Source organism: Amblyomma maculatum, chromosome 11, assembly GCF_055883805.1.
Source record: "Amblyomma maculatum isolate TAMU_Amacu chromosome 11, ASM5588380v1, whole genome shotgun sequence".
Lineage (NCBI taxonomy): Eukaryota > Metazoa > Arthropoda > Arachnida > Ixodida > Ixodidae > Amblyomma > Amblyomma maculatum.
This window is the reverse complement of record NC_139354.1, coordinates 26,965,686-26,992,534: the sequence shown is the minus strand read 5'-3', so window position 1 is coordinate 26,992,534 and position 26,849 is coordinate 26,965,686. Positions and strand designations below refer to the sequence as shown.

At 44.0% G+C, this 26,849-nt stretch overlaps 1 protein-coding gene across 1 annotated transcript; it reads left to right on the top strand.

Annotated features, from left to right (window-relative positions):
• Positions 1-26,483, top strand: LOC146173214 (protein MEMO1). The gene is made up of 9 exons (XM_084583730.1): positions 1-182; positions 923-1,007; positions 1,103-1,171; positions 3,408-3,520; positions 5,039-5,150; positions 12,990-13,126; positions 14,172-14,248; positions 17,431-17,535; positions 21,405-26,483. Exons 1-9 carry the CDS (start codon positions 122-124, stop codon positions 21,540-21,542), a joined length of 897 nt encoding a protein of 298 aa, XP_084439856.1. The 5' UTR covers positions 1-121; the 3' UTR covers positions 21,543-26,483.
• The last annotated feature ends 366 nt before the right edge of the window (positions 26,484-26,849 follow it).

Genomic DNA, 26,849 nt, shown 5'->3' with positions numbered 1-26,849 from the left:
GGGGGCGTTTGTGCTGGGCGTGCTAGTTTTTGTTTGGATCTGTAGCGTACGCGATTGGGACATTTTTACAGCCCTTTACTTTTATTTCTAGTAACCACCGTTTACCAAAATTGGCACCGCAATGTCATCTCAACGTCTGGTGAGGAAAGCGTCTCACGCGGGTAGTTGGTACACCGACTCAGGTGAGAACGAACTGGTGGCTGGTGCAGTTTGATCGAGCACCGAGCACAGCTGTGTTTCTACAAAGGCTTTTGTTTCCTTAAGTGCGCACTTCCTGCTCAAATGTTTCGTTTGTGCGTTATAGAAGGTGTATATATTGAGCTGCGTGGTGATCTAAAGATTACCGTCTTGAATAATTGCCAAAATATTTGTGAAACATGCTCACTAAGGGAGACCTGTCAGGCCATGACTTGTCGTGCCGCATCGCACGCGCTGTTTTGACAGCTTTTTGGCACTGCTGTAGCTGTTTTAATAACACTTCCTTATATGCCCTAACATTTTACGATTAGCAGTCCCTTTATATTTGTTTGAGACTGTGCTGCTGTTATAATTCAGTTAGCAGCCTGGTGATCGCTTTCTGACCATTTAGCAGGTAGCGAGCAGTAATGCACTTACGTGATTACCTGAAGCATGCCGGCCAAACAATGTATGCCCAGCTCACTTGCGGATTTCTTAATTTCGATTAATCTTCAGGCCTGTTCTGTCTGTGGCATTCTGCCTGCGGAAATGAATGAATGATTGCACGCGTTCTTTGCTTAAATGGGACATGTATTCACACGTTTCGTGGATGTGCGCACTGCTTATCGTTGATTGATTTTGACTGCAACTACGGGCTGCTGTGCTTAAAGAATTCCTAGTATTGTTATTGTATTCGCACGATGTGCGTATGCTTAATTCTGATCACGTTGCATTCCCGTTTCAGCCCGAGAACTGAGGTATCAACTTGATAACTGGCTTTCAGCTGTAGGACCTCCAACTTTCGGGCCAGCAAGGGCGGTCATAGCACCGTGAGTAAAGGTTTTGACATGCTGCTGTCGTGCAGTGTACCACCTGTCTCGTGTCAAACAGCTTGCTCGCATTTACATCTCTGTTTTTCCTGCAGCCATGCTGGCTACCAGTACTGTGGCGCCTGCGCTGCACATGCATACAAGCAAGTCGACCCTTCTGTTGTGTGAGTGTTTTGTAGTGTTAAGAGAAAGATTTCTTTTGCTGCGATCTGTGTGTGGTGCCTTCATTTTACTGTAAATTCACGTCAATTGCATGAATCATTGACGAAGTTCTGTTCAGCCCAAAAGCATTACAAAAGCAGCCATACTGCCATTTTGGGAAACTCACTTTGAAAAGTTATCACTTGTTCTAAGTGGCTTTTGGTTTGACATTGATATGTCTAAAAATAAAATAAGTTGGCCGTTCTTTAACGAAAGCAAAGTTTAAAATTACCCATTGCTAGTACACATTAAAGATGCGCCAGCTAGTCTAATTTAACTCGGAGCCCTCTACAGTGGTGTGCTTCATGACTGACTGTGGTGGTTTGGAACATTAGTGTGTAAAGCAGCTGTTATGAAAGCTCTGCCAGTGCTCATGCCTAGCAGAATAGTCGGCTTCACTGCAAAGCAAGCTTGTTGTAAAGTGAGGTGGTGTGCATTTGTTTTTGCAAAAGCTGTTGAAAATTGGTATCATGTTGACACCTTCAAGTATTGGTATATGCAGTAAACCAGCAATTGAAAGTCACAGATATAGGTAGTAAAGAGCTGATTTTCTTTTGTTCTTTTTCTTTTAAGTCTTTGCTTAAAGGACTAAAGGCCCGTTCACACTTGCGACTCACGGAGGTTGTGCATCGGTTTGGTATAAAAGCAGTGGTCACAGGCTATTTGAGCACTGCTCGATTTTCCGGCTTTGCAACTGCTGTTAACAACTTGGGAACAAATCAGTCACTCATCTGAGGTGAACAGAAGTTAGCCTTACATCTGGCTTCTCGTTGTTAGTGCACAGTCAAGATCAACAAGTCTTATTCCGTACGAGAAAACGACCCGTGGGTCATATTTCTAAGTGTTAACATTGGTCGAACTGAGCGGCTCCCTGGTCGCATGTGACTGCCGGTCGCACGCCCTTCGTGGCTTGCAAGTGTAAATGGGAATTTAGAGATTAACATACAGGGTAAGAACATTCAATGCATGCAGTGGAGATTATCTAAATAAAAAAAAAATGCATGCATACCCTTCAAAGCTGCAGAGGGTGTTTGAATGTAGTGCGTTGGGAAAAAAATAACAGCTGCAGGAACTGTATTTGTAATGAGCCTGCTTGCATAAAGAATACACACACCCTACTTTGGCTGCTGAAAAATACATCCTTTCCTTCCATGTAATAAATGCATGGCTTGGTTTTTGACACACAGTCTTTTGATGATCGCAGTGACTGCTAGTAGGTGCTCTATTTTGAACACTGAAGGAAGTGTTGGATGTCAATATAATGCGCTATTTGTTAAATTTCAAACTACTGTACCTCCTCCTAATAGATGGATAGACCATAAGGATGTTTCAAAAGCCAATAGAAGTGATGCCTAGGCAGAAATGGTTTCCCTGTTTGATATGCTGAGTGAGTGAGGGAACCAACTTTATTGTCCAACAGAAAGGGGTTCTTTCCTACCCCAAGCCCTCCCCCCTAGATGACAGGTGCCTTAGGGTAGGTGGGAATCCACTTCAGATGCGGGCCGAAATCAGTTGGATCTCGGCGGCTTCTTCAGCCAGTCGAACTGCTAGCAGCTGGTATTCCAGCTGCTAGATTTCCAGCACAGCCTCCCAGGCTTCTCTGCCATCAATCTTGTTTGCCCTGGCTGGGAAATGCAAACACTCCCATAATATGTGGTTCAGGGTACCCCTCTGCCTGCAAGCCCTGCAGCTCTTATCTTCAAAATCTGGGAATTACATATATTTAAGACCGGATTTAGATAAGCATCTGCTTGCAGATATGCCTCCACGCCGTCATCTGTTTTCCATCTAGTCTTGTCTGGGGAGGGGGGGGGGGAGGGAGTTTTAGAAGCTATTTGTCGTGAGCTTGCTTCATGCTGGATGCTGCAAGTTCTGATTGTGAATTCTGTCCAAAGAGAGACACAGGCAGAATTATGGGCCGCTACAAGAGTTGCATGTGCAATTTAAGGTAAGGGTTGGCTTTGCTTTTGATCTCGGAGACTATGCTGAGGAATGCGTTGCGAGTTGATCTGGATTAAGCATTTATTCTTCTTCTCTACTTGGTGTCCTATTTTTGCTGAGTCAATATCTTTTTCTTTTTCAAATGTTTTACCCCGTATAAGTAGTGTCAAAGGTGTGTTGTGTGCCAGAGTGTTTATGCTCTCGTGGGGCACACGTTACTCTCGTAGAGTGGTGTGTTGATTCTCATTCCACCTGCAGGCGGCGTGTTTTCATCCTTGGGCCCTCTCACCATGCCCGTCTGGGAGGCTGCGGCCTCTCCCCAGCCAAACAATACCGGACGCCATTCTATGATCTCACCATTGACCAGGAAGGTAAGTGTACACATTTCCATCTTTGGGTATACTCAAAGAAGAGGGGGGGTGGGTGAGCAAATGGAGAGTGACGCTGATATTAAGATGCAGAGGCAGAGCTGTACAATGAGAGAAAAGGAAAAATTGGCGATGTTCATGGGGAAATATAAAAGAGCAAATCGATTTGGGCAGGGCATGCAAGTGATTGAGTGGATATTTGGGCAAAATAAAACATCTGAAGGCAGTATCAAAGGTCTGTTGCCAGTGTAGGGTGGCATCTGTTAGTGCAAGGCTGTAAACTGGAAGTCTTTGGTAGGGGTTTTTTTTTTGTTTTCTTCTAGAAAACTAGCCAGTGGGGCAGACAGGTTGTAAGTTGAAGTTAATAAACTCTCCTGCATCACTAACCTCTTGCAGTCCATGAAGGTGATTAAGTAAAAATGGAAGAAAGGGGCATGGTGCCAAAACAGAAAGTTGATTAAATTCTGGGGAATAAAAAGGGGAAATTGATCAAGAGGGTGAAAGTAGCAATGAAAGGCCAAGTTGGACCATTATAATAGTAACCCAGCCAAAGGCACAGGGAAAGAGAGTATGTAAGTATTTATCATGGTCAATTTGCTTAGTGTAAATGGGTGTCCAATACCTGAGGAATTCTGAATAAGCAAACTTTGAAATACTGCGTGGCGAATAATTTTTATTGCAGCTACTGCTTTAAGCAAGCCCATATAAATTGTAAGCAGCGCATGCTGAGCATTAAATGAGATGTATTCTTTTGAGATTATTATTCTTCCTATCCACTGCTGCATTGGTTGATCAGGCAGAATTCATCTCTATGCTTTTCAAATGGTGTTCATTGCCAATCACATTGTACAAGTGTTCAGATTTGCTTCTGCATGTGTAGGTGAAAATTGTGCAGTCGGTGACCGATCTTTTGGACTCTATTGGGACCGACAGGAGTGATCCAAAACCAAACTCATTATGAACCTCTACTGGCTTCAAATTTTAGTGGGTCGTAAACATCACATAAGTTAAAATGCAACAACTGCCTAATTTCAGACGAAAGTGTTGAGAGAAATAAATTATGGAGCAAGTTCCGAATAAACCAGTAAAATTACTGATTAGCATTCACCTGTATGCACTTATAAAGCTACAAAAGCGAGCTACACAGATGGGTTATCAAAATGTCTCTGAATGCCATATGTGTTGTATTCTTTTGTGATTTTCAATGCTACGTTAGACGAGCTTCATGTCACCATACCTTCTTCTATATGTCATCATTGCGGTTAGGATGTCCGATCGAAGATAAGGTTATTCTTGGCTCATCGAATCTCATGCTTGTTGCACTGTGATGCAAGTGACCAAGGGGTCTGATGTCAACGCAGTGCAATAGCGTGGGTGCATAATTACTGCCTTCCGTGAAGCCGCTACATGATGATGGTTGCCATCCAGGCTACTTGATGCTGCCTATTCATGACTGGAACTTAGCCATCTGTATGCTGAAGTTTCTCTGTAGTGGCTGACTTGCGCATTCTTTCTTGGCAGTGTATGAAGAACTGTACGAGACAGGTGCATTCGAAGAGGTCTCAATCCACGTCGACGAGAATGAGCACAGTCTAGAGATGCACTTGCCTTACATCGCAAAGGTCATGGAGAAGTGAGTAGCACATTCCACACCACCACCATGTTAAGACTCGTGCAATCAACAACATTGAATTATGAAGAATACACCTCATTTCTTTTAGTCAATGCCAGTGGCCTTGTTTTTTGTGATGGTAGGCAAATTAACAAGTTAAGGAGGGGAACTGACTGCGGGTAATACATTAACAAAGGCTTGGAAATTTTCTCTAATAGATTGATGTGGGTTTAAAAACTGCGGTGCTTATTAGTCAACCATGGAAGGCTCTGAAGCGGGGGACACGGGTCTCCAAAGCCACAAAATCACACAAAAAAAAAATCGCTTTTTAGAAAATGTAATTTTCAAAATCAGTAGCTCTTTATCTACCTATCTGCTGAGTTTCTTGTATCTTAAGATCAGTATTTTAGTCATAAACCAATCTATATAATCGATGTCGCCCAAATTAGAGTCAAAATCCACCCCAAAAACAACTATTCTGTGGCATGTAGCTCCCATTTCATGCACGGCACTGCAGCCATCTTGGTCATTTGAAAGAGTATCTTTCATCTTCGAATTGCCGCCTCTGTTGCTTCCATTCCTTTATTGATCAGAGAGAAAATTTCAAAAAAGTAAAGGTGGCATTTGCAATCCCGTTGGCTTCTGGGTGCATGTGACGGCATGGCTTCATTGTATTGATGGAGCTGGCTGGCGGTGTCTGCTTGGCGTGCCCAAGCCATGGGGAGACGCGACACCGGCGACTGTTTGTTCCGAAGTGCTAGGTGCATTCATGGCAGATATTTGGCAAAAAGGACAAAAAACTTGTTAATTAATAATCTCAAGTAATGCCCTGCTCCAGCTGTGTGCTCTGAGGATGACGAAAGTTGTGAGCTGAGTGATCATGTAGACGGGCCTGAAGTAGGCTTATATCCCTGTCACACGGCCGACTCGGAACTACCTTGAACTTCCTTGGTCTAAAGGAGCGCAAGGGAGTCGCAGGGAGTTTCGCCTTAAAGGAGTTGTCCCCGTGTCACACGGCTTGCAACGAGCTTCTCAGAGCAGCCAACAGGGGGCCATTAGGCGCTGTTTATTTTGCACAAAGATATAAAAAATAATGTCCAAAACAAACTGAAATATTTTTTATACTACTATTTTCCTCGCAAAATGCAATTAGCTTTAGTCATATCAATATAAAAGAACACACATTTGCTGAAAACAACGACCATGCTCTAAACATAGCCATTTTTTCCGCTCTGCTGGACACCATGCGCGGCGTTGTGCAATACGTGGTGCAGTGTCGCGACAATTAAACGCAACTAACCGAGTTAGAATACAATTTTATGCAATAAGAACTAATATTTTTAGGAGTAAAAATTACATTATTGAAGAAATATGTTATTTAATGACTCGGAAGCAAAGCACATTGGAAACGAGAGTACTCCCTTCGCCCATCAATGGAGATCGTCGATCTCCTTTGCTTCAAAACTCCATTTAACTTCCTTCCATAATGGACTGCCGTGTGACACGGCACGTATCTCCTTCGAGGTAATGGCTACCTTGGTTGAAGGGAGTTGAAAGGAGTTCAGCCGTGTCCGTGTGACAGAGGTATTAGTACGCTCCCCAGCATTGGAGACTGCTACTGCCAGCGGCTGCATCTGCCGCGGCAGTGACGCTGCAGGCCTCAGATGGGCTACGGGACAAGCTCTAAGCAGAAAAATCTGGAGCTCACGGTAACTCCAACAATGAAGGTTACGTCGGATTGTTTTCGTGATGATGTCGGCATGGTGGATAGTCCGCTTTGTGAAGCAAACTTCACGATCTTTAGCCTGGAGTGTGCAAAGAAGTTGCTGAAATTAGCGAAGTGTAAAACACGTGGCAGCGATATTCATGTTGAAAAAGATGAGCGTGAATAAGGAAGTACCATAAAACTTATTGTCCAGTACGTAAACTGCGGGGGCACGTTGTCTTTGTGGAGCTCCCCAAACGCGTGCGCTGATCGGAAGGTAATCCCATTCACAGTGAATGCATTCGGTGCTCGTGCAATGCAGAGCATAGGGAAGCAGCCAGCAGCTCAAAATGACTTTTTTTTCTGCAATGAACGTTTCTAACCACGGTCTGCATATCAACATTTGTCAAAAGTATGTGAAAAAAGATTCGCGTATCTGAAGAAATGACGACTGAAACATGCAGTGACTGAAAATATTCAAAGTACTCTTAAAAGGTGACACTTGGATGTGGAAAAGCAAAGGGTTTAAATTCCTGGGGTTTTCTAGCCATTTTTAATTTTAAATGTATGTGTGCCACCTGTCAATATCCGCTAAATTGTTCCCTATTTATTCTTTACTCTCTTTTTCCAAACTTATGTTGTCGACTTCTAGCATTATCGTGGAACCCAAAGCGCATAGAGCTGAAATTTTCTTTGTAATGGGAAGCTGAATGTATGCTCTGGGAAATGTTGGGAGCAGGTTTTTTGTTTTTGAAAGCTAAAGTTAACTATTTTGATAAGTTTAGTGCCGCTTGGTGCACACACTTTGTATACTGAAATTAATAAGGTAGTAAAATGATTGCTAATTAATGTATCTAGAAACTGCTCCCAATATTTCACTCTTCACTCTTCTGGCTATCTCAGTGTGCCTTAAGTTTAAGTTTTTAACAACTTATTATTTCAGAATTTAGGCCTCAATTAATGGGGGTTGATTATTAATTATCTTTCAAACCAATTGCACTACAGGAAAAAATAGCATATTTGAAATCAGCATAAGAAAATTGAGTAAGGCTGCTTGCTTTTATTACAATTTGCCAAAAAATAACAAAAATAGCTTTATGACGCATCCCACGATGCAGTTGTGGTGTATAGGTGAACAATTGAGGTATGAGAGGAGCATACACACTGCTATACGCCTAATGAGGCTGTGGTGAGATAGTAGTACGTAGTAGTAAAATTCTGATCCAAAATATTTCATTTGAATCCTTACTACTTTCTGTCAACTCAGTAGTGTTTAAAGGCCTTGTTCTGCAAAAAATCTGGCATTGTGAGTAAAAAATCATGAACATGGCTCTGGCAGGTGATAGTTAGGAGATGGTACGGCCAGGCACTGACTGGTCAGTGGTTTGCGTTATGTCACGAAACTGCATGACGTGGCCAAGTTGGCAGGAGTTGTCAACTCGGGCGGCTGCTGGGAGATGGGAATCGGACCGTTCGGGACCCTCGGAACCTGATAAACGTGCTGCCCCTAGGCCTTAGAGGAATGTTTGCATGGCTTGGTCATAGAGGGGCTTTATACGCATGTCCAGTGGTGCGTCACGTAAGGTGGTAGCTTATGATTGTATGCTAATAAGTATATGTGAGATAATAGAGTAACTTCAAAGGGCAGGTACACGAACAGTGGTTGGGAATGGGGAGCCGCATGCAAGAGCCGTTAATGCCATCGTTTCATACCCTCAAAACTGGAGCTCGGCTGTCTCCAAAATTTTTTTTGTATGGAATGCAGCGTGTATATTTTACGGCGTCTCACTTGGTGTGTGTTGTTCCTAGGGCTGTGCCAGAGGTGCGGAATACCATTTCAGCAATGATTTACAATCAGTGACCTTGTGCACAGGTTGAGCCTTTTGCTTTGGCCTGGTCTATGCCATTGACCTGCTCTCGCAAAGTTATTTTACTTCTTTAACTCCTGATGCGCGTTTCCGGTGTTGTTTGTTGGTTGGTCTCGCAGTAAAGTTGGTGAGCCTTCACTCTGAAGACACTGAAGATCACATGAACATTGCCTTTAGTTTCTTCGGTTGCACTAAGCCTTTCTTAAGCATTATGCACTGTATTTTTTCTACTGGGATGCAACTGCTAATGTACAATGAAAGCTCGTTAATTTGCACCTCATTAATTCGAACTTTTGGATAATTCAAACTGACCGTTACGGTTCGGCCAAGCTGCATAGGCGTCTATGGGTAAACCAACTCATTATTTCGCACGCACATCGGCACCTCCATCGATAATTCGAACTGTGCGCCGCTACGGGGGTGGTATTTCAGACTGCACTACATGCACAGAGAGATAGCTGTGCAGGCGCGAAGCGTAGTAAGGAGCGCGTAACCGTCTTGGTCGCAGCAAACATGACTGGGACGGAGAAACTTCCCCTCCTTGTAATAGGAAAGGCTCTGAAGCCTCGCTGCTTCAAGAACATCCGCACACTGCCGGTGGAATACACCGCTAATCGCAAAGCGTGGATGACTCGAGAAATATTTAGGCAGTGGCTGATCAAGCTCGACCGTAAGTTTGAAATGAGCGGAAGAATGGCTCCTGTTCCGCACACACGGTTGATGTGGACCTCAAGGCTATAAAGCTCGTCTTTCTCCCATCGAACACAACTGTAGCCCATCAACCGATGGACCAGGGTGTCATTAAGAATGTGAAGTCATTCTACAGGCGCCACATGTTGGAACGCATGGTTATGTGTTCGGGCATGAAGGATTACACTGTGACGCTGCTCACAGCCTTGCATATGTTGGTGCGTGCCTGGGATCAGGTCACGGCCCAGGCACGGAAGCAGCTTATGAGCCCAGTCAGCAGGAAGTCACCCCCGCAGGTTTGCATGATTTGCTAGAAGACGTAAGCTTCGACGACTGCATCGACGCAGACAGCAGTGCAGTGGTGTGTGGTGCTTTGAGCGACGAGGACATCATCGCGCAGGTAGCAGGCGAAGAACCTGTCGTCGATGATGATGAAAAGGACGAAGAAAAGGCGCTAGTGCGACCCTCTGCTTCGCAAGTGATAGAGGCGATCAGTGTCGCGTGCCTATTTTTCAGTTTCGAGGAGGGCGAAGATGATGCTCTGCATTACTTTCGCAATTTGGAAAGCAAAGTGATGAACATTGCTTTCAAAGAAAAAAAAGCAAAAAGTGATCACCGATTATTTTCGTCAGTAAATAAAGTGAGTTGTAAGCTTTCTATACTCAGGGACTTTACTCTTTATGGTAGGGCAGTGGAAGGCACGAGCGCGCGCCGCCAGTTCACCAGCCTGCATTTCTGGCTCGTGACCGCATGCGAAGAGCACGCTTGTGGAGGCTGGTGGCTCGTGCTCGTACCTTCCGCTGCGTTGCCCCGAGTATAGCAGCCCAGTCTCAATTCTGGCTCTTTTTCCATGCCTCTCGTTATTTCGAATTCGGCTTAATTTGAACTCGTTAAGTGTCCCCTGTGAAATTCGAATTAACGAGCTTTCACTGTAACACAAGGGGCGACTTTGTATCCTGTCCAATGGGGGAAAATAACGCCGTGAATGTAACAGAAGACCGATGGATGCAAGAAAAGTACTATTAATGGACATTATGGTCAACACTTCCTGTTTTCGAGGGCATGTTCACTCATCTTCCCTATTCCTGCAGTCACAGAAACAGAGTCCTCCTCCTCTTTGTTGACCTCCAAAACAATGTTGTCCTCTGTGCCGTCGAGGTCCATTTGATACAAAGCGCTTCTTGAAAGAATGAACAACGTGCTCGACAGCATTGTATAGTCTTAGTCCACTCCAGCCACCTTCTCCTGGCGAGGGATGAACAGTTTTTTCAGCAACATCTCCTCCAGCATCCTGTTCGCCTCAGAAACGCTGCGGCAGCTTATGGTCGTTTGTTAAGCATGCCAGCATCACTGTCTTTACTTTTTCAAAGTGTTTCTAATGGGGACTTCTCAGGCAGCTATATTGTGCACAGTTGTGGCCACTGTTATCGTCAGATACACCAAAGTTGTCGCCGTTGCCACTATGCCCAAAATGGCATATTTGTCGAACGGCGCAGGTTTGTGACGTACCGCTGGAATTCCAGCCACTTTGCTTCAAAGGCTTTCACCAACTTCTTTTGTGCTGAAGGTGTTCACTTTAATGAGAACTCTTCTTTCAAAATGAACCTCTGAGTCCACTCACAAGATGGTTTGGAGTTTTTTCAACATATTCCCATTTTTCTATCAATGTCTATATCCTTTTTAGTGGATCATTCGACACTGATCCTCCATAATGGGGCTTCGTTTCTTGACTGCGAAGTCTGCCACCTTTTCCTCCAGTTAATGTGATGGCTGCAGTGAGGTCCACGGAAGCCAATACAGTGAAACCTCGTTATAACAAACAGTTAAAAAATCGGAAAATAGTTCGCTCTATCCATAATTCGTAATATAAAATTTCGTAAAAAAATACATGCAAGAGCAGCAAAATTCAATTACGCGCAAAGAACTGCGTTATCGCGGCCTGCATTTTTGTGTTGATCGCGTTCCGTATCTCGCCCTGTTCCACAGTTTTCAAACATTCAACAAGGGCAAACCCACTGCTCTCAATAGCACTGTAGTGGCGGCGCAGTAAATCCAATGCAGCAAGCACTTCTTGTGAAGTTGGAATGTTCTCATCGTCTCCAGGGTCAGCCTGAGCTTCGTCTGCGAGATGTTCAAAAACTTCCACAGCGATTCCGGCATCCGTCAGTACACCCGTGGTCGCCGCGATGTTGTCATCGCCTACAAAGTCCTCTACAGTCATTGTTGCGGGCATGTCACCAACAAAATGCGAAAAATCGTTCCAGGCCTCATCGAGCTCGCGGAGCTCTGCTTCGTCGGAATCGTCCCCATCGTCACTTGATGCACGGGCCTCTGCTGGAACAAAACCTGCGTGCCGAAAGCAGTTGGCAGCCTTTTTACGCTGTCCCATGCCGCTTTAATGCTCCCAGCAAGTCGATCTTCAAGTCCTGCTTCATAAGAAGCTTCACGAGAAGAGTGTCAATTAGTCTCCTCTCGTAAACTGCCTTGAAGGCCCTGATTTTATCTTGAGCTTGGTCTTTAACGTCAGTGCTGCTCTTTTTTTCATGTTCACCGCCATCACAGCATTACGCACACCTGCGCACCACACTCGACACGACGACTGACGGCAGCCTCCGCCGAACGCTACGACAGCCACGCTGCGACGCCGCTGCTAACACTAAAACGAAAAAACTCGAAAGACGCAAAAACCAAAAAGGCAAAAGCAGCATTAGATCGCGCCGATGCCGCCGCTGCTGAAGCGGCGCTGTCAGCAATTTAGAGATGCGAACGATTTTTCATGGCCTCCGAGAATACCTCAGCGCGCACAAACAGGCGCGCGGAGGTGATCTCGGAGGCCATGGATTTCTTTGGCTGTCAACTCCCAATGCCGTCGTGGCATCTGTGGCGCTGTCAGCGCCTTCGAGGTAGTCCTGAATGTTTGCTGCGCTGCACAACACACATGTATTGCAATGAAGCCTACCTCCTGCTATCAAAGTGAGGTAGTGCGTGGCGTCGCGAAGTTCATAATATCCATTTTATGCCGAACTGCGTTCGCTATGGGAAGTTAAAAATACGTGTGTTTGACAAAAATATTTCGGAAGAGTTCGATATATTCAATAATTCATTATATGCGTGTTCATTATATCGAGGTTTGACTGTATAATCCAATATAAGCCAATATATTATAAGCTAATATAATCTTTATTGAATTTTTGACTGCGAGTGTACATTAAATGAATTTTATGTCATGTAATGGTTACCAGAGAAATGCGTTGTGACTACAGTGTACAAGTGCGGGCCAAATAATATGGAGCAAGCATCGGCATTCCAGCTTTTGTTCTGCATTCACTATTGAAAAAGTTAATCGTTTCTTGCTTTATTTGCTTAAGTCTTCTTTGTATTATTATGGCCACAGCAGCACATTCAGGTGTGACCAGTAGGATTCCGGTGACATGTTTAATAGCTAGTCAGACTTGCAGTTGCTAGTATCTTATGGATCCCATTTTGCCGTTCTACTGCCTTGGTTTCTTTCTTTCTGTATCATTTTAATATCATGTCCTGATGTTTTCTTGCTCATGCTAAAACTTTCTTTTTTTTCTACTCCTTTGCAAAATCTAGCCAGGAATTCACCATTGTGCCCATCATCGTGGGCTCACTGAGTCCTGAGAACGAGGCCTTCTACGGCCGGCTGCTGAGCAAATACCTCGCGGATGCCGACAACCTCTTTGTGATATCCTCAGACTTCTGTCACTGGGGTGAGTGGAGTCTCTTCTTACTGCAGTGCACAGTCAGCCTTTAGTAGCTACAAGAGTGATAATGTGTGTGCTGTGTATTGCTGATTATGAGTTGACTGCGATTATCAATTGACTCTTCCCCAACTCGTGAAACCTCCTAGCAAAAAAAAAAAAAAAAAAAAAGACCTTCTTTTATAGGTCAACACTAAGTCATGCTGCGGCCATAGCTTGCCAATAATTTTTTAAGACCAAGCCATTCAGAGGTTTCATTTGTGCACAAAATGCCTCTTACAATTCGTCATCTCTTGCAAGAAAGATGTAGTCACGGTCATCTGAGGCAGTGATAAGATGCCACATGTGAACAACGCCCAGGAGACCATGTCAGTTGGCAGTCCATGCCGAGCGTCATTAAGCACGTCCCTTTGCTTCAGTGTCACTGCAGTAAACACGCCGGCTCTTGCTTCTTTGGTCAGTCTCGAACTGCGTCTTCAATGGCAGGGTATCATCTGGACTATGCCCCACGGGGAAAAAATGGCGTCTAGGGGTACATGCACGTGAAGATCTTAGTTCTTTGCTTTCTTCAATCCCTCACACACTTTTCTAGCATTCTGGTTCTGTGTAGAGGATCACTTGCTAAAAGTCATGCTGTATTGTTGCCGAGGTGGCAGGGGCATGCTGGCATCTGTCGGGCACGCAAACCATGCACGCCGCTGACAGTCAATGATCTGACGACGACTAAGTTCAGGCTGTTTAAAGTAGCAGTTTCTCAATTCACCGTGGCTCAATTAAAAGGACGTTTTACTAACTTTGTGTTCGAATTTTGCCTTGATTTTTCGGGGCATTGTAGCTGAATGTCGAAGCATAATTTGTCAGAAACTCAAAACTGAAAAATTTAGCTAAAAACTCACTTTTTCGACACGCATCTCCCCTTAAGCATAGTTGTCAGCTTTGCTTTCAGTGTTCGCTGCTGTGTTTGTGGTTTTTGTGCTGCTTGATGCCAAGTAACGTTGATGCACTTTTTTCCTTAAATCTCTTTGCATTAAGTATGTTTTCACGTACACTTCAGGGGCTAGGTTTCACTATCAGTACTACGACAAGTCCTGGGGCAACATTCATCAGTCCATTGAAAAGCTGGACAAACAGGTCAGTACCAATCACTGTAGACTCGTGTGTGCTTGAAAATATGCCCACACAACGGTGATTTGAATGAGTTGTTGCCATTTGAGTAGATATAAGTGCATGGTTATGCGGAAACAATGCTGTGCCAAACCCGGCGAGGCTTACAGAAGAGAAGAATGTGTGTCTGAAAGGGTATTTGCAAGTCTTTTTCCTCAAGGTGCACAGTTCAAATAAGCAAACATGAAGAAAATTGGGTAATCCTTTTCTAGACAATGGGCTTCGACTTTAAAAGCATCTTTCTCACACCTAGGCACTATTTTATGTGTGCTATTCAAAAGGAATGGCAGAATTCAGAGTGCACATTTTTTTACATTGCTGTTGCTCCTAAAGATATTTTAAGGGCTCAGAACACATTTCATTCACAGGGTTCAAAATGAGTACCCTATTAGCATTATTGCTATACCTGAAATATCGTGACCCGTTCACACTTGAGCATTTGGCGGCGAAAGCGAGCAAACTCCGCTGCCGCAGCAGAGAATCCGCCGGAAATCTCGGTGGAAAGCCAATTCGGTCCGGGACCGAATCTTGCCACCGAATAATTTCTGCTGATTTCCATCAGCCAATAGGAAGGTGGGCAAGTTGAGTTGGTGCGGCCCATAGCATCGACTGGTAGCATCCCTCAGGGGCCAACACAGCAACAGCGTACTCGCAATCAACCATCGGCTCACAATAAGTGAAGGCCACAGCCGAAATGCTTATCAATGCCGGGAAGCTATATCGTATGCGGTAGGACAGGTGTCACCCTGAACACAAAAGCAAAGTGTTGAAGGATGACATTTAGAATAAGATCGACGCTGTCCTTGGTATAAGCGGCAAGTATGCCCTTTTTGTTTACTACGCCTGCAGATAGCATGTTGAAGTTCTTGTTGCCACAGTAAATGGGTCAGATGTGCCATGACTTAGTGAAGAGTTGAATGATAATTCGTTTTTTCCTTCGGCACTTAGCATAGCTGTATGCTTTTGGTGGCGTACATAGCTGCAGTCGAGGGGTCAGGTTAGGGTTTTGCTTGCTCGCACCGCCGAATGCTCAAGTGTGAATGAGCCGTTACAATTATGTTCATAATCTGTAATGTATAAAATGTGTTTTTGGGGCCACCTTTCAGCATTCTAATATTTCCCAAGCTTGCAGCTTGGGCTGTTTGTTGAATCTGAGGACTTGAGTATGGGGGGGTGTATGTAGTTGTGGTATTTGCATTTGCGTAGAATTTCGTGTACTGGTTTCAGAACAGGTGTACATCAGTCAGCTAATAGTGTCAGCATGCTTGACATGGTGTTGATGATGCTGAGGTGGCTCGGATAGCTGCGGAAACATCGCTTGTCATTGAACAACTTCCGCTCGGTCTCAGATTCCTGTACCTGCCTTCTTCGGGCTTCGTCTTGTTGCATCGTTTTCTTTTTTGGAAAGTGACTTCAAGTGATCAGGTCTGATGACAGGGCTTTCTCTTCTTGCATTACAAGTATAGCAGGTGGCCTAAAATAACAGCATGGATAGTAGTTTGGAAGGAACTGTTGGTTAATGGTACCACATTCACAGGACAACAGACGGAGGTGGGCACATGTAATGGCTGTCCTCTGCACTTTTTCTTTGCATATATTTGTGGTGCAAACAATAGCAGATAGGGCTGCTATTTTCTAAATGATGTTGTTTATTGGGAGCAGCAAACACCCTGTCCTAGATGATCTTGGAGGTCTTATGCGCTTGAGACATTTCATTGAGTCCTACAGAGCCTCATTGCATTGTCGCTTATTGTGTAGCATGTGTATGGGTGCAACTTGGTGAATGCAGATTTTAGTTTGTTGCATGGTATTCCTCTGGAATCTCCACACCTTCGGTGAGACAAAACACGTGCAGCAAATCAACAAGTCACAGCAAAGATGTAGCTCTGCAGTTTTGTATTGCCTTCGCATATGCTGCCGATCCTGGATATATTGAAGTATTGCTTATATCGAGCTGTCAGAGTATCTCCTTAAAAATTCCTTGTAACAGTATAGCAGCGTTTTTGTTTATTGGACTCCTGTTGACTGGAACATTTTATATATTGAACGTTACACTGCTCCCCTGTATTTCTTCTGCTGGTGATAGTGTGATCCGCTTATCACACACGGACCTGTCTGGCATGGCCCCATTGATAATGCTAGCATTGAAAACCCCATGATTAGGTAAATTTGCTGTGTGTTTGGTGGCCTTTAGTCTGGCGTGCTCATTTTTAATGTGACTCTGATGTAATGCGGGGAAACTGGCATTCACTGCAACAGTTGTCATGCGATAAAGCTAGCCTAGCGGAGAGATTGATTGCGGCTGCTTTCGCGTGGCTTCTTGCTTCGTTGCTGACAGTGACGCAGAAATCGACTGCACACTTATTTGTAATCAAATTATCAATATATCAAACTATTTGCATTTCCCTTTGAGTTTAGTATGTTTGGGATCGCCTCTAAATGTAGTCTTTGAAACATTTGGACAATATGAGGTCTGTGATCTGAAATTTTGCGGGTTTTGTCTTCAGCTGTCAGTTACCAGATATTTATAAGCCTATTCATGGGAAATGGCAAGGGAGTATGTGCGTGCATATCAAGACGCAAGTTTTACATCAGTTCATTCAAAGGCCATAGCAGTATTTGATTTCAAATTCCTTTACACTGGCAGATTTGTGTACCTCGACTCAAAAGTCTTCCTATTTGCATACTTCCAACGATCTGTGCGGATATTGCACTTCTGGTTGTGAAATTTCAGAAACTTTTCGTTTGTGCTCTGTCTTTTCTATTAAAACAGTGTTCTTGCGATTTTCGTCTTTGCAGCCAAAAACGGTAGGTTGCACGGTGTCAAGTAAGAGAAGAGGCAGATTAGGAAGAAAAAGTGAATGTATAAATTGGTACCAAAATTTCTCTTCCATGGTTTGTGTGCTTTGCCCAAGTTTTCTCTTCCCGGACAAATGCATGATTCACCAGTGTGGGTCTGGGATTCCTGGACTTGAATGTTCACCAGGATTCTAGACTAAGTTAGGCTTAAAAGTCTTATCTTTATCCACCTTGTCCTGTCTTCCGCTTCACTGTATACTTTCCTGTGGCAATAGTCTGACTCGATGAATCAACACAGTTATCGCATAGATCCACAGTTTTTATGAGTGCTTTGGCGTGAACTCTTGCAGGGGATGAGCATAATTGAGGAGCTTTCTCCGACTGCGTTCACCGCGTACCTCAAGAAGTACGGAAACACCATCTGCGGCCGCCATCCCATTGGTGTCCTGCTAAATGTGAGTGGCCTTCCCAACTGTGTGTAGTGCCCTTGCTGTGCTTTGTACTGATGCTACCATAGCAACTAAGTTAAAATTTATAGATACTTGGTACTAGGGCAAACAGCATCTTGTTTAGATATCTCCACTGGGCGGATGCAGGCTTGCGCACTTGAAAGATGCTGAGCTTGGCGTTGGAAATAGCTCCAGATGCGCTTGCCAATTGGTGAAGATTGGCGTGAACCTTGGGGAGGCTGTGGGAGCATGCAAAATAAGGAAGACACCTTCAATATAAGGACATTTGAGATAAGTCAGAATTTAATTCAGGACAGTTATTTTGAACATTTCCACTGCAGTGGCTGAGTGGTTAGGGTTAAGTCTCTGCCATGGCAGCTGCCTTCCGATGGTGGCGTCACGTCACAACTCAGCATGACATCACGTGAGGCCCCTAGAAATTGCAATACAATAGTTCTTCCTAGTCCAATCAATTTCATTTTGACTGGAACAGCAGCTTAGTGTAAGAGTATGCATAAATTAAATCTACACAACAGCAGTTATATTGAGGCTTTTTTGGGATCATGCGATCTTGTGCTTGTGATGTCACAAGCTTTGTTCGGCAACCTGAAACAGAAACTGGAACTACAGGGGAAAACGAAACTTGTTACAGTGTATTTTTCGAGTGCTGGCAAATTCTATGCAGGGATGTATGTTTAGTGATGTCATACGCCTTGTTTCTAAGCAAAAGTAGTTTGGGAAAAATTTTGCCTCTGTACTTACGGTGTCTGTCGCACATTAAAGAACCCCAGGTGTTTGAAATTATTCCAGAGTCTTTAACTAGGGCATTTTTGATAGCGCATGTTGTGATTGGGATCTTAAACATCATAGTCCACAGTTTAAAATTTTTTATAGGAACTGTCATGCATGATTATGATCATTCCAAAGTGGTCTGGTTATGTGTCACGTAGTTAACATGGTGATGTCACATATAGAGATAAGGTAAGAACGCTTAGCGGCAGTTGTGTTCAAGGGCTCAGAGTCCGCAGTTTTCCACGAATTCCTTTACTGTTTCCTTAACTAACACGGCAAAAAATGTTGGGAAAATGAGGGGCTTTGTTTTAAGATACAGAGGAAGGGTAGGAAACAGCCATTGATACAAAGGAAAGCATAGGGGTGCTTTTTTGTTTGTTGATCAGTGTGAAAAAATACTGTAACCGTGGATATAATTGATTAGAAAGTAGTGCAAAAAAAACAACCAGATGCGACCACTCGGGTTTAAAACCCACGACCTCAGAATTTCGTGTTTGATGCTCTACTAACTGAGCTACATCAACGGCTATTCAATCTTCTACTTTTCTCGCTCCTTGAGAGTGTTTGTCAGCGCCACTCTCGTCCTATTGGCAAACGTTTTTTTAATGCAAAAGTGTTAAAGGTTAAAGCTTATGAGAGGCCAATGAAAGGAACATCCCCGGTGAGTTTCATGCAAGCCGTAGATGGCTTCAGCGCTTTATGGCAAGGCATGGATTTTCGATGCGGTGGCAATCGACCATATGCCAGCGGCTTCCTGTTGCGGGAGCATATCTTTGAAGGCTCTGAGCGCGCAATCATGCGACACAAAACTGATGCGATGTCTACTTCACTCCTAAATGCCCTGATAAGATTTTTTGAAACATGTTTATGTAACATATAGGCTACGTCACCAATGTGTAATGTGATTGCACATGCAGGACCTGCAAAATTATTCTCTCTCCTGATGCTTGTGAGGGAACATTGTTACGCTTTCATATATTGTTACATATATTTGCTGTCTCAGGTGGGAAATGCTGATCAGACCCCACTGTACATTGAGATGCCGATGAACATGACAACGGAAAAAACGGGTTCTAAAGCAATCAGCGTGCTGACCAGCAGAAATGCCAAGCTGCGCTGCACAATGATGCTATGTGTTCTGGCTGATAAGACGAAACTGCGTCCGTATGTAATACTTAAGCGCAAGACGCTACTTAGCACACCACTGTCCCCAGGAATCGTTTTACGTGTAAAAGAAAATTTCTGGATGAATGGTGGCCTAGTCGGTGATTGGATCCGACTGATCTAGGAATGAAGACCAGGTGCCTTGCTGGAACGCCGGCTGATGCTCGTGCCGGATTCCTTCCGAGGCCACTGCGTTGATGCGGGGAAGGCTCGTCTTGCTGAGACCTGCACTGACCTCGTTGTAATACATGGCAGCATGACGTCCATGCTACAGCCACTTGACGTTTGCCTCAACAAGCCGTTCAAGACGGCTATATGCCCAGTGGATGGCTGACGGCCTTTATGCCCTCACACCGACGGGACACATGTAAAGGCCCAGTATTCCCTTGCTGAGCTAGTAAATTGTGAATGCGCTGAAAGCAATACTGGCTGACTTGGCGCATAAAAGGTTCCAAAAATGTGCACTCATTAACAGCTTGGATAGTTCTGAGGACGAACTGTGTCTTGGAGAGTGGCAATGAAGCCTCGGATGGCAGCAATGAAAGTGGTGAACCGGATCACCAGTGACATTGTGGTGGTCATTTGAATAAATTTTGCAAAAGAAAAATGATAGCTGAGTATACAGCTGTATCTTTCTGGTGCTTATTTCTTTTTTTCCAGTAAATGTGTGGGTTATACGTGAGGACTTTCTTTTTATTTTCATGGAGTTTAAAGTTAGGGGTGCAGCCTATAATGCGGGGAGGGGGTTTATACACAAGTAAATGCGGTATCTATGTCAGATGGTCTTTAACCTATGACTGCATGCTAAAGAGTACAAGTGAGATATTGAAAAAGAATTAGGGGTTCAGTATTAGTAATTAGTCGATCAGCGATATACATGTACACGAACAAGGATCTGCAAGGAGGGTTTGTAAACAGGAACCATTAACAAACACTGTCGCATACCCTTAGAGGTGGAGGTTAAAAGGGCACTAAAGAGAACCTTGAGCTCATCTTATAATCGCGGAAACCTGATCTACCCACTCCAGCATTGGTATAAGCTTTGGATTATTGTTCTCTGTGGCTGATTTTTCTCCTGAAGTCGGACAACATTTCCCGGCTCCAACCTTTCTTTGGACTCGCGGTGGAAAGTAGAAGGAGTCATTCAGCAGGTGGAGAGTGTTTCAGGCAGTTGCGTGGCGGAATGATCGTGTGAATATAGTCCGCTTGCTTAGGGCTCGTTCCAGTTATATGTTCTCTTAATCGCAAGTAAGTAATGGTTCTATTAAAATATTATTTATGCCATGTCCAAAAGCACTAATAAAGGTTACTTGGAGCGTCTTCACGGATTAGATGAACTTAATTGGCCATCGCAGAGTGATGAGGCTGATTGTCGCAAAAACAGTGTGTGCCCGCATATTTTTATTTCCGTCGGCTTAATTTGCAGCTGTGTTGTGTGAGACTAGGAATATTCGCGGAACTCAAGAAACAGAATAAAAGCGAAAACAATTTTTCAGAACTCTCTTTATCGCACATTTGCTCCTAAATTTTTTCTTCATCCTAGTCAGTTGTCTCCTCCATTACATTATTATTTCACTTTGATCGGCACCAAAGGCACCCCATGCTTGCCTTCCTTCCTATGTGTCCTTAGTATGAAAGGGCACTGAACAAGAGTAGAGCGGGGAGCTCAGTTCGCAAGCTGAGCTAATGTTTCGACGAGCGGATTTGTCTTCGTCTGGGCTAACAAGCTTGCAGTGTGCGGTAAGGTAAATTTGGCTCTAGGCGGCTGGTCTAGGCCCAGCATTTGGTGCAAGAAGACTGCTGCACGGTGAGATACAGAGGCTGACAGCGCAGAAGTCTTGTCTGCCAGGACCGTCAGCGACAGTTTTCTGTTGAATCGGTAGCGTCATGTCGGGGTGTGGTCGTCCTTTCTTTTGCAGGCAGTGGACACTCTCCAGAGTTCTGGCAACGGCCACAGGATGGTGCTCAAGTTCCTGAAGTATGCCCAGTCCAGTCAGTGCATGAGCATGGGTGACTCTTCGGTCAGCTACGCCTCGGCCGCTCTCCGCCTGGAGTGACGATGTTCAATGCCAAAGCCCTCATTGTGTTTTTTGTGCGCACGTTTGTACTACTTGCATTTTTGCTTTGTTGCCCTCGATAGATGAAATGTTTTGTTCGAGGCAGTTTTTCGGTTCACATTTCTTTTTTGAGAGAGCGTGAAACGCTTTTTTCATCGTGGCCGGCTTATCACAATGAAACTCCTCTTGAATGAACGCTTTGGCCGCCTGAGTTGTGCTTTCCTGTGTTTGAAGGCAGGCATGTAGTGTAACGAAGGCAGTAATTGTGAGTGCCTAAACTGTTTGTTTACTTTCTGTACACAAGGGAAGTACAGCTTTAAACTTTTTAGCCCATTGCATAACGTCGGCCATGTTGCACCGCCTCATGACTGAAGCTGTGATAAAAGCTTTACTCAAGCCACTGCTTTGAGCCAGGACAATTTATATGCTTTGATTTTGTTGCGCTCTATTTATTAATTACAGTCGAAACCCGCAATAACGAAATCGCCGGGGACAGCAAAAAAATTCGCTTTCGCGAGAATTTCGTTGCTGCGAAAATGAGACAGAAAAGATAGAAAACAGCCCGCAAAAAGAAAATTTATTGCCAAAAGTCAGTCAGCTTAGTTTGCCGAGCCTTGCCTTGCAGGCTCGAAATCACCTTGGCCACAATATCGTGACGGGCTTTAAAGCGGCCCAGCCAGCCAGCGCTTGCTCTGAATTGGTCATGCCCGAGCATGCAGGCAAAGTCCAGAGCCTTCTGTTGCAGCAGTTTGCCAGACAGAGGCACTTTGTTTGCGCGCTGTTCACAGAACCAGGCAAACACCGCCTTGTCAACGTCCGGGAACACCGCAGCCGTCACTGTTTTATGCTGTGCTCGAGCACCATTCTCAAGCGCACCGAGAATGGCTGCCTTGCTTTTCAAAATTGTCGACAGTGAGCTGCACGCAATCCCGTACTCGTTGGCGATATCCATTTTTTTCCTGCCTTTTTCTGCTTGAGCAATGATGGCCGCCTTCTCTTGCAGAGACAAAAATCTTCGTTTTTTGGCTGGCGGAGACATCTCAAACGCAAACGTGCGGACTGCTGCTCATACACACCGCCACCACACACAACGAACACGTGCACCGCTCGCAGGCCTAAAAGTGCAGCGCTGATGATCTAGTGTCGCTGCGAGGCTGCCTTCCCTGAACATAGCCTCCGAGATAAACAACCACGCGGAACCGATCACAGAGGACACGCGCTGCGCCGGTATGGTGGCTAGCACCGGCTCAAGGTGGCTAAAGTTTTTAAAGTTGTTCCGGCTGCAAGGTTGCCAGGCGCCAATGCTCTCGCTGTAGCCACGCAAGCGCGCTATTGCAGTTTGCTCAATTTGAGTGCTTTTTTGATGCTGTTATTCATAATATGGGAGACAGTATGTGGACCGACGCTGCAGCAAATTTCGTTATCGTGTGATTGCGGTACAAAAATGTTTCGTTACCGAGAGATACGAAATACATTGGCCCCTATGGGCATTTGCCGGGATCTCGGAAATATTTCGTTGCGGCGAGAATTTCGTATTCTCGAGATTTCGCTATCGCGGGTTTTGACTGTATAATTGTTTCTGCAGGCACTAGTTCAAATGCAATGGCTCACACTGCTAGGAAGTTGTAGCAAAAGCAATGTTTGCGCTGCTTGTACATCATACTTTCTGCATATTCAAGCCCGCCGACAAAGTACATTCAAGGAATGTGTTTTCTTCATTGATCTCTTCAAACGGAGTTCAAGTTCATTCAAATGAAGTTATGTTTCACGCTTGCTCCTAATATAAGGTACAACACGCTCAGAGAAGCAAAGTTGTTCTGTGTTGATTGGTGTGGTTTGGCCATGACTGTAATCCCAAAGATTACACATTTTGCTTGTATAGGTTAGTAAATAACTGAGCACCGAAAATGGGGTGCAGTGGAAATATTGTAAGACTAACACGTAGGCAAGGCCAGTTGCCATTCTCAGTGTTGAAAATGTGCAGACAAGCTTTTAGGAAGGATTTGTGCAAAGGTGACCAGCCTGAAACACATTTTGTACAGGGAAGAGGACAAGAGGACAGCATGTTTACATCATACCTTGCTGCCTGCTTTTAGGGCCAGTGATAAGTGTTGTCTTCAGGACCCAGTAGCATTCATTACGTTTTAATCTGTGACTGACCTTAGCACTCACTTTGTCGTTGGGCTGACTTGTTTTAATGTTGGCGGGAATGAGTTGGATTTTAGTTGGATTAAATAGTAACTTACTTAGCTGCATGTCATTTCTGTTCAGGTTGCGATCTGCCCTCATAATTTCCAACGTGGTTGAAAGCGTACTGCAGGGGCGTATTGGGGGACATGTGTGCGGTGCAGTTTGTTTGAATGTGCTGCTTTTATATTTTTGAGCTCTCCTTTCCTCTCGTGCAGTGAAACCATCCAATTGTGGCATTCCATATTGAAGATAAGGCAGCAATTGGTGCTGGCAAAGCGCATGGACTGATTGAAAAAAATGCAGGAAAGAAGTGACGAGGACAGAAGTGATGATAATTTTTATTTTGATGTGAAGATGGCAGATGCTCAAACCTGGCCTGTGGTGCTTTGACTGTATTAGACTGGGTGTCCCAACTCAGAATTACCAAGCTTTTAAATAGAATGGTATTTCCTAGTCTTGGGAAACTTAACTGAAGGCTGTTGAGAATTGCGTAGCCTAGTCTACAGTAATGTTTTTTATCCTGTGAAGTTGATTAATTAGCAAATGCTAATTAGTTAACATTCTAGTTTGCCTGAGAAGAACAAAATGTCTTTTGTAAGTTGTAGGTTGTCCTCAAGAAAGAGCTGACTCAAATGTTTGCACAAAGTTACCTTTTGTGTAATGTTTTTCTCTTTTTTTTTTTTTACTAGCCTTATAAGACGGGCCACACTGTGAAAAGCTTCCGCATAAAAGTGTTGCTACTTCATCATCCCAGTATGCTTCTCAGAGAAGAAAAGCCACTTTTCTCTGGTGCCCTCCCTTCAAGGTGGCTTTGTGTGAGCAATGGTCAGGAGAAATTCTCCAGCATCTGGTTGTTTCATAGTTTTATTCTTAAGTGCAGCTATGTGTCCAAAAAGTGGTGCTAAGGGACAGGCCAGAGCATCTTGCCGGTGAATGTCAGCACTTGCCTACAATCAAGAATGCATTGCTTCCATTATTAGCACGTACATTCTTCTGCAAAGCTGTTAGGAAGTTTAGTGAAGAGAATTTTGTATTTGTTTTAGACCACATGGACGCAAGCAGTGAAGCAGTGGGGATGTGAAAGCAGACTAGGGAAGTATGGCCCTTAATCCTAATGCCTTTGAGAGAAAATTGAATGCTGATCTGTTGGTCGATTTGAAAATGCTTTCTTTGTTTAAACTGGATCACTTGACGGACTAACTGAATCTTAGGTTGTGTTAGCGTCAAAGATGTGGAAAAAGTTCTGCACTGTATGAATGAGTGGTTTCTTGGTGGTAGCTTGCCTCTGCGCTTTTGTGACTGTTTTACACCTGCACGTGTTTTCTTTGACGAAAACAGTGCATTGAGGTCAAGATAGTGTCGTGTTTTGTACCAAGTTTTGTACCTTGACGAGTTCTTTTGTTGTACTTGTGTGACTGATGAGCACGTGTCAAGAAATGCTGAAGTCTATGTGCAATGAGAACTTTGGACTAATAACAAATTCTGGGCAGCCATATACTTGACATCAGTTTAAGTCATTTATATGGTTTCTGGTGTTTGAGTGTTGCCCTATACTTTAACAAAGACACCTTTTTGTACAAGACATTTGACAGGATCTGTTCAACTATACAGTGCTACCAGGGGCACCTCGCAAATCCGGATGGCCGTACTCTTTCAGACCTGTCTCATTAGTACAAAGGCAGCCTATAGAGAGTTACAAGTTTGTTAACTGTTGTAAGGAATTTCCATTTTTTTTATCAACACTCTATAGCCTATAGGCTGTATTCGTTGTCTTTGAAGATATTTAAATTTTTGCTCGAAATCGCCGTACTTGGCAGCTATGGGACACATTAAGGTGCAAAAAATTTACCATGAAACGCCTCTTGCACACTTGGGTGCTTCTTGTGTTACAGTCACACATTGCTTTTGTGCAGTTAAAATAGTGTAGGCATTTTGAACTCTGTTAAAACTCCAAGCAACACTAAGGTTAATGCACCCAGAATAGCACATATTTATCCTAAATAAATAATGAGGGCAACATTTCACTAAATATTATTGCATTTTTCAGTCATTTTTGATTTCACATCTAATTGGCAGACAAAATGAACCGCATGAGTGTTTGATAAAAAAAAAGGGGGGGATGGGGTAGGGGATGATGCTGCCACTTGATCCTGTACTGCAAGCGGTTGTCTCAAGGCTGTCACAATAGTAAAGCATGGAAGAGCAGAACTGAAATAATAAGAAGTGTTTGCTGTTTGCTTCCCTTTCCCTCTTTCATCACTCCAGTACTGCACTGCCTAAATCTTGCTAAGGAAGCCTGTTCACTAGCTCGGATTGTGACCTAGCTTTGACCGCTATTCTGGCAGTAAGTAGTACCTGATGAGTGACGTACATGTTTGGCAGCAGAAGTAGACCAAAATATGTGCCGTGGAGATATGCTCGTCGTTATTTCCGTTTTGGAGGAGACTGCAAAAGAGCTCCTTAGAATTGGTGTAAAATGGGGAGAAATTATAAACTTGCCATTCCATAGAGCAAGTATGAATTTTCATGCTTTTTTTTTCTTGCACTGTACAGCTGTACAGTAGATAGTTGATTTGAATTGGCACAATTGGACCAGTGTATCCATACATGATTTGTACCTGTCCTCATCAAGCACGTCAAAGAGACATACAGTTGACCAGAATGTATGATGTGATTATAGTTGGAATGAACATTCCTCATGCTGAAATATTCAAGCACCTAATGCAAAATAAACAATGGTCTGTAAATTAATTTTGATTTGAAAATTGCATGAAATGAAAACATTCTGGAGTCAAATGTTTTCAAATGTACCTGCCAGATGACTGCATCCAGGGTCTGCATGCACCCTTGAAGTCCTTGAATACCCTCGATTTTCGAAAAAATGTCTTAAATCAAAAATTACAATTATACTTTACTTTTATCTTCAGAAAAGAAGGCTACAGGTTGGCTGTAGGAATGCCTCTCAGATGGAACAATGAAAGATGTGGACAGTATGGGCAATACCCTAGGAGACAATGCATGGCACAATAAATGTTTGTATAGTTGGTTACAACTGAAGTCTGCACAACCGCCACACACAATTTCTCCGTGGTAGAAATTGTTCTGAGGACGTTAACC